Raw genomic sequence first — 14103 nt, forward strand, 5'->3', positions numbered from 1 at the left:
GAGTTAGGGCCAACTCAATTCTATGGATATGCCTCAATGCCAACATCGCATGTTGTATTTGTCAACTTGGCCTTGTCTTGTCTTTCCCTCAATGAAGTTTCATTGTGCCGGCCAATAAGTTCCATTACTTAGCCACTGACTTTATAGTCAAGCGCAATCTTTGCGCTTTATTGGCCCTTCAGGATAGCGCTACCTTAGCGCTTTATAATCTATGTAGTAACGCACAACCTTCGCGCTTCACTGACTTGGTCGGCTAAGTTGTAACGCGTAATCATTGTGCGTCACTTGCCTGACCGGTCATACATAGCCATTAGGCATGCCTGTTGGGATGTAGTGCAACTTGTGGAGTGGTGCCACATCATGTTCCTGTCCTTTAGGTGTCTGTTAGTATGAGTCGGTCATTTAGTGGTGTTTGTTAGTGCCACTTAGTGGCAGTGGCCTATGTTTTACTGGTTAGTACTTAGTACTAGTAGTAATGGGCCTAGTGGCATAAAAAGTAGGATTCCTTTATTTCGTTTTCCATAAACTGATTTTCAGTCGATCGTATTATAGTCAGATCAGATTCGGAATTGTGTGAGTTTTAAAACTATCTCCCTGTTGTATTTTCCGTGTGAAGAAGCGATGGCGAATTTCCCAGAGGAGATCATCGTCAACATACTTTCTAGGTTACCAGTGAAATCTCTCTCACGGTTTAAGTGCGTATCCAAATTAAGGATGGTGCAAACTAATCCGAAACCCTAAGTTTATCAAAACCCATTTGAAACATGCTACTGATAGCAACCAAATTGCTCTCATGCTTAGAGATTGTTATCTTTACTCGATGGATTTTGATTCATCGTCATCATTCTTATTGAATGATGCTACAGTTACCCATTCAAAACTCGAAGTTGGGGTGTCGAATTATTTGGTACTTCTAATGACTTAGTTTGCATTTCCACATCCCTAGTTTTTAATTATGTGGAAATATAATTAACAAGGGAAGGGCCGCATAATTAACTTAAAATATGATAGCGAAGGGCCGCTCCACTCATTGCCAATTGGTTTTGAGTTGGATGCCCGCAGATTTTAACATGGTATCAGAGGTAGGTCCGATTGTGGTCTCTGTGACCGAATGACGTAGGTAGGTGCACGTGCCTTACACGTGAGGGGACGTGTGGAAGGATAATAGTCCCACATTGCTAGTAATTACACAATTAACTTAAATATAATATGGAAGGGCCACTCCACTCATTGCCAATTGATTTTGAGTTGGATGCCCGTATTCTAATATGGTATCAGAGCTAAGTCCCAGACCCAGACTTGTGTATGCCAGGTGTAGGCCGAGTTACTGGCCGAAGTGTTTAACCGATTTTGTCACTTGTACACCCGGGATATAGGCCAGTGCCGATACCGACCGAGGTGTTACCTCCTGATTTAGTTACTCACCTGTGTACACCTGTTACCGATGGACTGGTAACTCGTACGTAGGTCCACGTGTGAGGCCCAGTGACTAGCCTTACACGTGAGGGGGCGTGTGAAAGGACAATAGTCCCACATCGTTATAATCCGCTTAATTAACTTAAAATATAATATGAAAGGACCGGTCCACTCATCGCCGATTGGTTTCGAGTTGGATGCCGTTGGACTTTAACACCGGATGAAGATGTGTTTTGTATCTTCGGTCCATGTACCGGAGAGTATAAGAAGTTACCAACTACGGATATCACGTTTCCGGAGAAGTTCACTTTCGTTCACAAAATGTCTTATGGGTTTGGTTATGACTCCAGGATTGATGATTATAAAATGATTAGAGTTGTGAATTTTGCTGATGAGGATGATAGTTGTGAAGTTAGGGTTTATACGTTGGGGAATGATTCATGGAAAAGCCTGGGGTTTATTCCTTATCATCTGTCTTATGGAAGAGCACCTGGGTTATGCTTCTTGTATTCTTAAATGACACTTCAGGGTTATGCTTCTTGTATTCTTAAATGACACTCATAAATTATCTTTGTTATGTTTCAGGGGTGAAGTTGGTCCTTGTCTGTTTTAAATAGTAACAGAAGCGCTAGAGCTGCAGTGCAGAAAGTAGGTACACTCTTTTAGAATTTGCTTAACGTTTTTAATTTTATATTTTCTACTGAACTTTGAGCACCGCATGTAATCTCTGATGTACTCGATTTTGCTATTTTTCTTTTGGATACCCGAGTTAACACTGTTAGTTGCTGATATATTAGTCTGGTCACTGGAACGTCTTTTTTGTAGCCTAAATGACATTGTCTTTAGATAGATTCTTGTATGTTCTGCGTTCCTTGGCTTTTTTATTATTAGCTAACAACATAGTTCATACTTTTTGGAGTTTAATAGATTTTGAAGTTTCATTTTGTAAATGTGATGGTAAACAGATTATAGTTGGATTGCTTGGGTTTCGTTCTCAAACGAACATTTAGTGAACCGTAGTCAAGCCCCAAAAAGCATCAGATAACTAGTTGCAGGACAGTTGATTAACAAAAACACACCAACTATCAAACTAAAAACCTTAGTGACCAAAGATCCGCTTTTAAGTATTTTAGTGTACAGAACTCTCTAAGATGATTTAGATGCACGAGCCCAGTGCGTATTGGATGCCATAATCCTTTGTTAAAACAACCCCTATCCTTGCAAAAATATTGTTGATGTATCATACAAATTCACCATTTCAATTATACATTTATTCACAAATGTTTTAGAGGCTTTACATCTGTTAGTTCTGTGGGTCTTTGTTGTATTTTTTTTTATTTTTTTTTGCGCGTGTTTGTATGTTTTGTGCACAGAACGTTCACTCTGTAACATCCAGTTTATCTTAAGAGTACCTGTCCTTCTTTTCACTAGAACGAAGTATGCTTAATGAATCCCAATTTTCATTGCAGGTAATTTGGTTGCGAGTTGTAGGTGATGAAAACCTAGATGGTGATATATCACTTAGTAATCTCAATTCAGTTTCTGCATATCCTGAACAAGGTTGGAAATTCTCTGCACTTCTGACTAGTAGGTAGCGAACTAAAGCGTAATACATTGGAGTATGATGTGAACTTTTCTTTTCTGTCAGCTTTGTAAGCCATTTATAACGGAGTACATTTTTGGATTTTTGGCTATTTACTTTGTCGTGGTGTTAAACAAACAAACAAACAAATGCTTTTGTGTTGTTGCCTATGCCATTTTTTTTTTAATTTGTCAAAATGGCACTGAGAGCCAGGAAACATGATACATAACTACCGTACTTGGAAGAAGCAATTACTCAAGCTTCTTCTAGTCAGTGAAGTGGTTGCCTGGCCGTGGACGTTAAGACTCTCCTTAGCCTTCACTCCATTACTGAGTGATGCCCAATGGACGAACGAGCAGACTATAGTGAAAACATGTCATTGCAAAGCTTGAGCATTAGTCAGATAATATCAGAACTGATATAATAACTTAGAAGTACCATTAATTATTATCAGAAGTTAAATGAGACGCTCTATACTGCAAGTGCAACCTGTAACTTAGCCTTTCCAATATCCTTGTTTTATGTTTTGTTTTTTATGTCATAATAACATAAAATCAGTACTGTGCAATAAAATGAACTTTTTAAAATCACAAAATACAACCGAAGATTCCATTTTGTCTCCAGATCATCTTGCATCATCAGCAGAGTAAAAGAACTATGTGACATGCATCAACAGCTCATGAGAGTAAAAGAACTAGGTGACACCAAACTTCCCACATAAATCTCGGTCGAAAATTTACCCCTAGAACCTTGGACTTTTATTGTTCTAGCTCTTTTACGATTCAGGTCATATGAAACCAGTATATTATCGTTTTGTTGAAATAGAATTGCATGCTTGAAACACTTTATCGGCCTGAAGCTACTAAAATGTTGAAAAATAGGTACTTGTTGGGCACAAATGGTGAATAACAGAGTCCACGACTCTATTACCTCATAATTCTTCATGACCCATATATCACCACCACCGCCTTCACTGAAACACTTGCCAACCAATAAGCAAAGGTATCCTCCCAGCAAACCCACTTTTGTTGTACGGAACTCATCTTCCACAAAATGCTTTGGTTTCGGCAATTCAGTGAATGTCTCATCATCAATGTCAAATGATGCTATAACATGTCGGTTCTCCATTTCCAAATAAACTATCCAATGAAGAGCTCCGTTAACCAACAATCCAGCGATTCCTCGTTCATGGGAAACTATGTTTTTGACATAATATGGGGTGTTAGTTATGCTCCTCCATGAATTTGACCGTAATGAATAGATGTCGACTTTAAAACCATCACGACTATAGGTACCGTTATCATCATATTCAGAGAAGCCCACAATTTTTAACAACTTGTAATCTTTGGTGGTGCAACCATAACCAAAGCCATATCTGACGGACGATCTGGTGCTTGAAAGTTCGATTGGTACAGCTAGTGTCGGTATTTTCTTGTGATCTTTAGTAGATAGATTCCAAATACAAATGAATTTCTCATTGAAAATCATACAAGTTAAGCCATTACATGACCCCAAAGTCTGAACCTTGGTCTTGGAAGACTTGAACGGCCCAAATGGGTAATCGATTGCTGGGAACAATCTAAGAAAACATGGTGACCACGAAGATGATAATGCAGACTTCAATGAATCATCTAAGGGGTACATGTGGTTGGATTTTTTCATCAAAAGATTAAAGCATCTTTTTCCAATAGCATAATTTAGATGCATTTCCACAAAGTCAGAAGTACTAAATAACTTACACCAAGGTTTGCATACGGACCTGAATCGTAAAACGTCTTTTACGGGTAACCTTGAAAATATATTAACAATGACATCGTTTGGGATGCTTGTCATCTCTGGTGCCGTCTACCAATTCTTCAGCAACTTCTTGATACTCCTGACCTGAGCCTTCAAATTCTAAGGTGATAGAAGTGGAGCAAAGAAGGAGAGTGAGATGTGTAAGATAGTGATATCAGTTTCTCGATCCATTGTTTATACTCCTAGGTCCTAGCAAGTTTGGATTAATAGACAGTACTAAATGAATTATTTGTTCAAGGCATCTGATTTTATTATTATATACTAATATGTACTGATCTTAAAAGATATGCCTTAACTATTTCCATGTTACTCCTGTCTATCAGAATATTATTATAGATGGTACTTATATCTTGAAGTCTTACATTGATTACATAATGTTTAATTCATTTTATACAACATTCACACATGAGGGCTGTGTCATGAATCGATTAAGTTGGGTGAAATTAAACTGCCAATGTAAGTCTCTGTTACGAACTCTTTCCGGGCACCATAAATCTTCAAGATTCTAGCACTTTCTGCAGTTGGATTATACAGTACAAAGACAGAGCAATCCTTCTCAAATAGGAATTCCCCGGTTTTGACATAACTTATCAGCTTCAAGTCATGAAAAGAACGGAAGAGAACTGTTTTCTGGACACTGATGCTGTAGAGTTTAGTCCAAGACTCCTTAACCTGATAGTCCTTCATCACCCACACACCAATTCTGTCAAGAAAACAATTATCACTGAGCATCGAAAGACACCCTCCCAATACACCCACACTTACAGCATTCCCGTCGTGATCCAGACGTGGAGGCAGTGGTACTTCAGCGAATATCTCATCCCTAATATCAAAAGAAACTATAGAAGCAGTTGATCGTCGCGTAGTAGCTATCCAGTGAAGAGCACCATTTACAAACACACCTGGCAGCGTACTGAATCGACGGTAAGAAAGGGTGTTTACTATGCTTTTCCATGAATTCGATTTTAAAGAATAAACCGAGACATTGTAACCATCTCCATGCTTACAAGTCAGAAATCGCACAACTTTAACCAATTTGTAATCCACAGTTCCGCGGTCATAACCAAAACCATATGTGGGGGCGGAAAAGCTACACAAGGCATCTGTGTTTAAATTCCCCGAGACTTCGGATGGTAATATCTTGCTTTCTTGAGTAGATGGGTTCCAAATGCAAATCACGTTTTCTGCTGGATTTATACATAACAAGCCATTCGCTGAACCCAAAATACTAACGGCGTACTTCGAAGATTTGAACGGGTAATCAACCCGAGAAGCCTCGTAACATGGCGTTGATGATAATGAGTCGCAGTAATTATCCACCGAGTACAATCCTTTTGACCCTTCGATCATCAGGCTGAAGTTATTGTTTTCAGTAGCATGGTTAAGATGCAATTGAACAAAACTAGGATTACTACATAACGTGTACCACAACTTGCATACATATCTTAAGCGAGCAATGTCTTTTGCTGTTAACCTAGATAATATATTCGTAATGATTTCATCGGGAAGAAATTGAATACTCCTTGGAAGTTTTTTTTTCCTTGGAGTATATGACATCTCTTCTCCTTGGATGTTTTTTTTTCCTGTACTGACTTCCAACTTGTACTGTGAGACAATGTCAAAGAAAGAAATAAAAATCTGAAAACAAAGTAATTAATTGGGCACCTCTTCAATATATATGGAAAATTTTCCACATTCATACAAGAGCAGTATCAAAATATAGAAACTTCCTTATCACCAAGGGTTGTTGATTTATTTGAAACTTACTTGATCACCAAGTTTTTTGTTTTGAATGAGACTTGGTCTTTTAAGACGTGTCTTTCTGTTTCTCTCAAGTCTCAACCCTTTATCCCCAAGTTTTTTTCTTCCGCTATATTCTATAAAAAAAAAAATCAAAGAATATTATTTATACAGTAAAACTTCGATAAATTAATAGCGTCGGGACCAAAGAATATTGTTATTTTAGCGAATTTATTATTTTATGGAATTAAAATTTGGGTTATCCAAACCTAGTTGGGATCAGAAAATTTTATTATTTTAGCAAAGTAATTAATTTATTGAGGATTAATTTATCGAAGTTCTACTGTATTTACTGGATGATCGCTTCCAGTCAACCCATGATTTTTAAAGCCGGAGGTGCAAGTAAGTCTTTCGTATATGTATGTGTAGCTTCTTTTGACGTTAAACTATATATAAAGACGTAATTTAGTTATCGTGCAATAAAACAAGCCTATTATAGGGATCCAAACATTTGGTTTTGAGATTTCATAAGATATAAAATCGTATCAATTACTGAAATCGTATAAAGGAAGTCTATACAAAACCCCTTATTTTACTGTTTTTGTTGATGCCTAAAATAGTATCAATTACCATCAATGATCAATTGACCGACTAATGAGCGATTAATTAAATGAAAGAGTTATTTTGATAAAATTTAAACATCAAAAGAGAAAAAAAGAAGAAAAAAGTTTTGATTTTTTTTCTTCCGAAAATTTAACTTACGGTTGAAAAATCTAATCGCAAATTTAATATACGATTTGGGAGTTCATAGTTTCCCCACTGTACAAAAATCCAAGAAAACTTGTGGTTGGAAAATTTTGAAAAAAAACTGAAAAATTGAAATATGGTTGGGTTTTCTAATCGTAAACCATACGCTTATCCAACCATACGCTTATCCAGGAAATATTTTGAAAATATGGTTGGGAGTTACCAACCATACGCTTATCCAGGAAATATTTTAAAGAAAAAATTAAAATTTAAGATATAGAGTTCATGTTTTCCCAACCGTACAAATTTTCTACGGTTTGGAGTTTTATATGTTTCATACCGTAGGATTGGTTTATGGTTGGGAAATCCAATCGCATTAAGTTCTCAAGTTAAAGATGAGGATGTGAACGTCTATGAAGTTAGGTAGAGACGTTGTGAGCCAAAAGATCCCCTTGTTTATCACATCGTGAAATTTCAAGGTTTGTTGTTGTTGATGGTCGTTTTTAGCTTAGGGTTAAAATCGTAAAACCTTACATCTGACATGACGTCACTACAACCACTAGCGCATTTATTGAATCATTCAACATGCCTACGTAAGAATTACCAGGGTACCTTTTTTTTATACATGTGTCATGTTCCACGACAGAACCCTTAGTATTGACCGTACTAAACCCTAATTCTTACGCCACCGTGCCAATGGAAAACCATGCCAGCCATGTCTCCGCGCCAAGGCATGCCAACCATGCCAGCTGCACCACCGTGCCAATGGCAAACGATGCCAGCCACGTCTCCGTGCCAAGGCATGCCAACCATGCCAGCCGCACCACACGTGCCAATGGCAAGCCATGCCAGCCACGTCTCCGCGCCAAGGCATGCCAACCATGCCAGCCGCACCACCGTGCCAAGGCATGCCAACCATGCCGCCGCACCACCGTGCCAATGGAAAACCATGCCCGCCATGTCTCCGCGCCAAGGCATGCCAACCATGCCAGCCACATCTCCGCGCCAAGGCATGCCAACCATTCCAGCCGCACCACATGTGCCAATGGCATGCCGTGCCAGCCACATCTCCGCGCCAAGGCATGCCAACCATGCCAGCCGCACCACATGTGCCAATGGCATGTCGTTCCAGCCACATCTCTGCGCGAAGGCATGCCAACCATGCCAGCCGCACCACATGTGCCAATGGCATGCCGTGCCATCCACATCTCCGCGCCAAGGCATGCCAACCATGCCACCCGCACCACATGTGCCAATGGCATGCCATGCCAGCTACATCTCCGCGCCAAGGCATGCCAACCATACAATCCGCGCCACCGTGCCAATGGCAAACCATGCGAGCCACGTCTCCATGCCGGCCATGCCTTCATGCCGCTGGCTGCCAAAACGAAGGGTTGCAACAATCAACGGCCACCCTTCCACCTGAAATGCAGATCTTAACCTTACAAGGCCACCAACTAACGCGTGGTAACCTTTGGCCCAACGCCAAGCCCTAATTTTGGCCGCGCCCAAACTATGCCTTTTTGGCCGCGCCTAAGCTACACCAAAATCCTAGCTTGGCCACGCCTAAACCGTGCCAAAGCCATGTCGGCCATACCTTCATGCCACTGGCTGCCCAAAACGAAGGGTTGCAACAATTAATGGCCACCCTTCCACCTGAGATGAGATGCAGATCTTAACCGTCCAAGGCCACCATCTAACGCGTGCTAACCTTTGGCCCAACGCTAAGCACTAATTTTGGCCGCGCCCAAACTATGCCAAAACCCTAGTTTTTGGTCGCGCCTAAACTACGCCAAAATCCTAGCTTGGCCACGCCTAAACCGTGCCAAAGCCATGCCGGCCATGCCTTCATGTCGCTGGCCGCCAAAACGAAGGGTTGCAACAATCAACGGCCACCCTTCCACCTGAGATGCAGATCTTAGCCCTCCAAGGTCGCCAGCTAACGCATGGTAACCTTTGGCCCAACACCAAGCCCTAATTTTGGCCGCGCCTAAACTACGCCAAAATCCTAGCTTGGTCGCGCCTAACATATGCCAACCATTCCAGCCGCATCATATGTGCCAATGGCATGCCGTGCAACCTTTTCGTGCCAAGGCATGCCAACCATGCCACATGTGCCAATGGCATACCGTGCCAGCCACATCTCCGCGCCAAGGCATGCCAACCATGCCGCATGTGCCAATAGCATGCCGTGCCACATCTTCGCGCCAAAGCATGCCAACCATGCCACATGTGCCAATGGCATGCCGTACCAGCCATATCTCCGCGCCAAGGCATGCCAACCATGCCACATGTGCCAATGGCATGTCGTGCCAGCCGCACCACTGTGCCAAAACCATGCCAGCCTTTCCTCCACGCCGTTGGCTGCCAAAACGAAGGATTGCGACAATCAACGACCACCCTTCCATTTAAGATGCATATCTTAGCCGTCCAAGGTCACCAGCTAACGCGTGGAAACCTTTGGCCCAACGCCAAGCCCTTTGGCCGCGCACAAACTATGCCAAAACCCTAGTTCTTGGTTGCGCCTAAACTATGCCAAAATCCAAGCTTGGCCACGCCTAAGCATGTCAAAGCCATGACGGCCATGCTTTCATGCCGCTGGATACCAAACGAAGGGTTGCAATAATCAACGGCTACTCTTCCTCTCAAGATATAAAATCTCGACCGTTGAGGGTCACCACTGAGCCGGCAAGTCTCCCAAGCTCAATTTGCCAAACAGCAGCAACATGCTACATGTTTTCTACGAAAACACTCGAGACATCAACACATGTCATAAACTGGGGGATGCTCATTAGGGTCTTGGTTTGGCGGTTTACAGCGTGCGGCGTACACTACGCCCGTTACAAGACAGGGTCATAAGAATGAGGCGGTTAGTAAATACGGGGAGTTATGTGATAGACACATTTTTTGTGTTTAAGTTGTCCTCAATTTTCTATATTGTTGGTACTCGAATTTGTGCTTATTTTGGTGTTTTGTGTGTTTGTAGGTATTTTTGGAAAATAAACATTTTTGGAAAAATCGGCTCGAAAAATTATGCGGAGCACCTAGAGGACATGTGTTATGCGGACTCTCATTTCGGTTAAAGGGTACCTCAGTTGGGCACCTGCTAAGGGCACCCCAGTTTTGTTTATGGGGAAACCATCTTCTTCTTCACGGGAATATGTTTTTGGCGGGAAAGTCACATTCAAATATTTACCTCCTGCATAACTTTCTGTATCTTATTTGGAGGAATCGTAGCGACATTCAATCGCTAGTTTTGACTGGGATAGACTTGATTCGATTCAACAGGGTCGGTATATGTGAAGAAATCAACCAAGTTGGGCTGGATGATCGGGATCTCGATGAAACATGGGAGGATAGTTTTCTCGGGTTTTATGGATTGGAGGGAGATTTAACCGGAGTTCGACGCGGGATTTGATAAACCTGTTTCACTGAAACAAGACTGTTAAGTGAGCTGGAATCGAATACCAAGGAAAGTTACGTGTTTTTCCCACGAAACAGAGGATGAAGTATTCTCGGGATTATTCCGAGATACTTTTGGAATATCTATGTGTTTGGAAAATTGAAAACACGTACTCAACGTGTTTATACTATGCCAGATGCAAGAATCCACGAGATAACATGAAGAATGAGGAATAGAAGGAAATAATCCAGTGAAAATATATGTTATTACTACGGAGATATTTGGGATTATGAGGGAAGAATCCTGTCGCTGTGGAGTATAAAAAGGATCTTGGATTAGCAGAGAGGGGGACGGAGAGTTGGGGAAGGCTTTGGAACATCACAGAGGCGAAACACGATCACCATAGAAAACTACTGATGCTGCTGCCATTGAAGAACACGAAGAACATTGACCTAAAGAAGCAGTCGTTTTTCCTACAATATTTGCGACTGCTCAGCGACAGTCTTAGAGCTACAGTAACAGTGACACATCCTCTGTATCGTTCTTTCCAGTTTGTAACACTTATAACTGTTGCAAACCCGGTTATCATTGTTTCTCCCATTTCATCATTTGTACACCACTTTTGAGCAATAAGAAATGAATTTTGAGCATGTTTTCCTAGTGATGAGATAATCCTCATCCTCTGGGGCGAATGAGGAAGCTAATTCACCAATGAAAAGTGGTAATCTCTAATTTATGCAATTATTATATGATTATTTGCCTAGATAAATAAATTGATAAAACGGTTTTTGTTAAACAATTGTCATTTCAATTGATGGAGCATGCTAGCCTAGGGTTTTGATGTCCCATACTTTCGATCTACAATTGTTATTTTTAAAAAATCAACTATTGCAATATTAAGAATCAATTTGAATGCATGATTATAATTAGAGAATATAAATCACTTTGATTTTGGTAAATAGTGGATTCCATAGCCCCAGTCTTCTCCATATTTTTCATATCACTTTTATTTAAGTTTGCTATATTTTTAGTCTTAAAAATTAAATCTAAAATCTATTTCTTTCACAAGTCTCAATGAACCTATTACTACAACAAATTAAAAATCACATCAATTTTTGGCACCGCCGACGCGGACTTGTCTTTAGGCTAGAGTTTTTTTTTTTAGGTTTTTATTTGTTTTTATTTGTTTTTCATTTTTATTTTATTTGTTCTTCTTTACGTTTCTGGGTTTTTGTATTTTCCTTACAGATTTTGGAATTTGGAGCGAAAGAAAAATTTGCCAAAGCTTTTGGTGAATACTTAAAGTTTTGAAGTAATAGCAAAGCGAAAGGAGCGAAAGAAAAGGAGAATAAAAATTAATTAAAAAAAAAGAGAGAGAGATAATATATATATATTTTTTTAGAATTTCTTTTAGATTATCTTTTTCTTTTGGACTTTATATTCGGACTTTGGACTGTGGACTTTGGGACTTTTTTTTTAAACCCTACGGAAGGGTAGTTTAATTATAAATTGTTTGCAGAGAAGGACGGCGATTACGATATCTCCTCGGCCCCTCGGGTTCGTACATGACATAGGAGTCGTGGCCCGAGTCGATTTCAGCGGTTCATCCCCCGTTTGGTACGGGAGGTAAGTTTGTCGAATCACTCGCGAATCTCCTGTCAGTGAGTTACTGTATTCCTTCGTTTGCATATATGCTGAGGATTTGAAAACAGCTGCTTTAATTTCCTAGTAAAGGGCAAGGACTGGCCATACAAGATAAGAGTTCGGATTTCATCACGTTCCCTTCTTGCCCGCCTTAGGAAAACGAAACCAAACGCGAACCTAAGCCTAAAATTTGACTAGAACGAGACCTATAGGGTAAATAGCTTAATAGGAAAGTCATTCGAAAAATATTGGTTATTCTTTTAAGCATGCTTCAAAGTTCATGATGGTTTCTGCGAGTTGAATACGCCGCCTTGTAACGTCGGTGAGGCCTTGGGTATCAAAGCTCCATTGAGCTTCCCTCGTCTCGATTCAACTTACTTAAACTTGGATTGATTCCAGAGGGGTTTGCTTAAATTGTAACGAATTCCCTTTCGAAGAATTAGAAGTTGGTCTAGAAACAATCTAAGTGGAGCCATCATGCTTTTTGTTTGCTAGAAATATTTAGGTTTGTTTTGGTGGAGTCAGCCTGCTTTGTGTTTGCATAGAACTTCCCTTCCTTTTAGGATTTTTTTTTCTTATGTTTTTCTAGTATATGCCCAAGGTTATTAAAGAGCAGGCTTGGAAAAAAAACACTCTAGGTCGTTTGATTAGTGATAAACCTAGTAGTTCTTCTTGTGAAGGCGGGGAGCTCGAAGACTCTTCTTTTGAGAGCCCCGTTTTTGAAAAATTCAGTTTTGAGAATTTTTCTCTTCGTGAGGAAAATACCCCTAGTACTTCAGCTGTGCCAGCAATGGCAACTTTGAAAGATTACATGTTCCCAACTAGGTCCACCCGAGATTTGTGCATTAAATTGCCAGCCACTACGGCTAATTTCGAGATAAATCCTAGTATTCTTCAGATGATCCCTATATTCTTAGGGAAAGATGATGAGAACCCTTATTTTCATATTAGGGACTTTGAGGAAATTTGTGGGACAATTAGAATAAAAGACCTTACTGATGAAGTCTTTAAACTTAAGATGTTTCCCTTTTCCTTGAGAGATAAAGCCAAGACCTGGCTGAACAACCTACCATCTGAATCCAATGAAATATGGCAGGAACTTATTGCTGCTTTCTATATGAAATTCTACCCTAAGCATAAAACTGCGTCTGTTAGGCAGAAAATTAATACTAGTGTGCAACAAGAGGGAGAGTCTCTTTATAGGTTCTTAGAGAGATTCAATGATCTCCTATCCCAGTGTCCTCACCATGGATTTGATAAGATGAAACTCGTAGAGATTATTTATGATAGTTCAGACTATTCAACTAAAGCCATGGTTGAGTCTATGTGCGCTCGTGAGTTCACTAGTAAAAGTGTTGATGATGCTTTCACCTTCTTAGGAGCTGCCGCTGAAAAATCCCAACAGTGGAAGTCTTGTGTTGAACCCCCTAAAAGACTCTTGGTCAATAGAAGTAGCACCAATGTGGTAGATACAAGCTTCGGGTATGGTGCTAAGTTTGCTGCTTTGTCTAGAAGGATAAAAGCTTTTTAATTGAATCATCCTAAATATAGGTCTCTTGTTGAACCTGATGATAGGTTTAGAGCCTCTCAAGTGTCTAGTTGTGGAGTAGAACCCAATAACTCGTTTTGGGAAGGTCAGGTTAGTGAAGAGCAAGACCATGCTGTCTATAACAATGCTAGGTTTGAGAACCGTCAGAAGTTTGACCTATACTCAAAGACTTACAACCCTGGTTGGAGAAACCATCCTAATTTTTCTTGGTCTAAGGGTCAGAAT

General features: G+C 40.3%; 2 protein-coding genes across 2 annotated transcripts in view; both read right to left on the reverse strand.

The window, feature by feature from the left end:
• Positions 1 to 3667: 3667 nt before the first annotated feature.
• Positions 3668 to 4705, reverse strand: LOC113350793 (F-box/kelch-repeat protein At3g06240-like). Its single transcript, XM_026594912.1, has one exon. It carries the CDS (start codon positions 4703 to 4705, stop codon positions 3668 to 3670), a length of 1038 nt encoding a protein of 345 aa, XP_026450697.1.
• A 507-nt stretch (positions 4706 to 5212) lies between these two features.
• Positions 5213 to 14103, reverse strand: part of LOC113350794 (F-box/kelch-repeat protein At3g06240-like) — a 37459-nt gene continuing 28568 nt past the window's right edge. Inside the window, exons 3-4 of the mRNA XM_026594913.1 lie at positions 6563 to 6672; positions 5213 to 6400 (exon numbers count right to left, since the gene is read on the reverse strand). Of these exons, the coding sequence (XP_026450698.1) occupies positions 5213 to 6400; positions 6563 to 6672 (1298 nt within the window). The remainder of the gene's footprint in view (positions 6401 to 6562; positions 6673 to 14103) is intronic.

Source organism: Papaver somniferum, chromosome 2, assembly GCF_003573695.1.
Source record: "Papaver somniferum cultivar HN1 chromosome 2, ASM357369v1, whole genome shotgun sequence".
Lineage (NCBI taxonomy): Eukaryota > Viridiplantae > Streptophyta > Magnoliopsida > Ranunculales > Papaveraceae > Papaver > Papaver somniferum.

Bases quoted from the DNA above. Each gene is read 5' to 3' on its own strand.
- LOC113350793 (XM_026594912.1), bottom strand. From the start codon at position 4,705: ATGCATCTAAATTATGCTATTGGAAAAAGATGCTTTAATCTTTTGATG.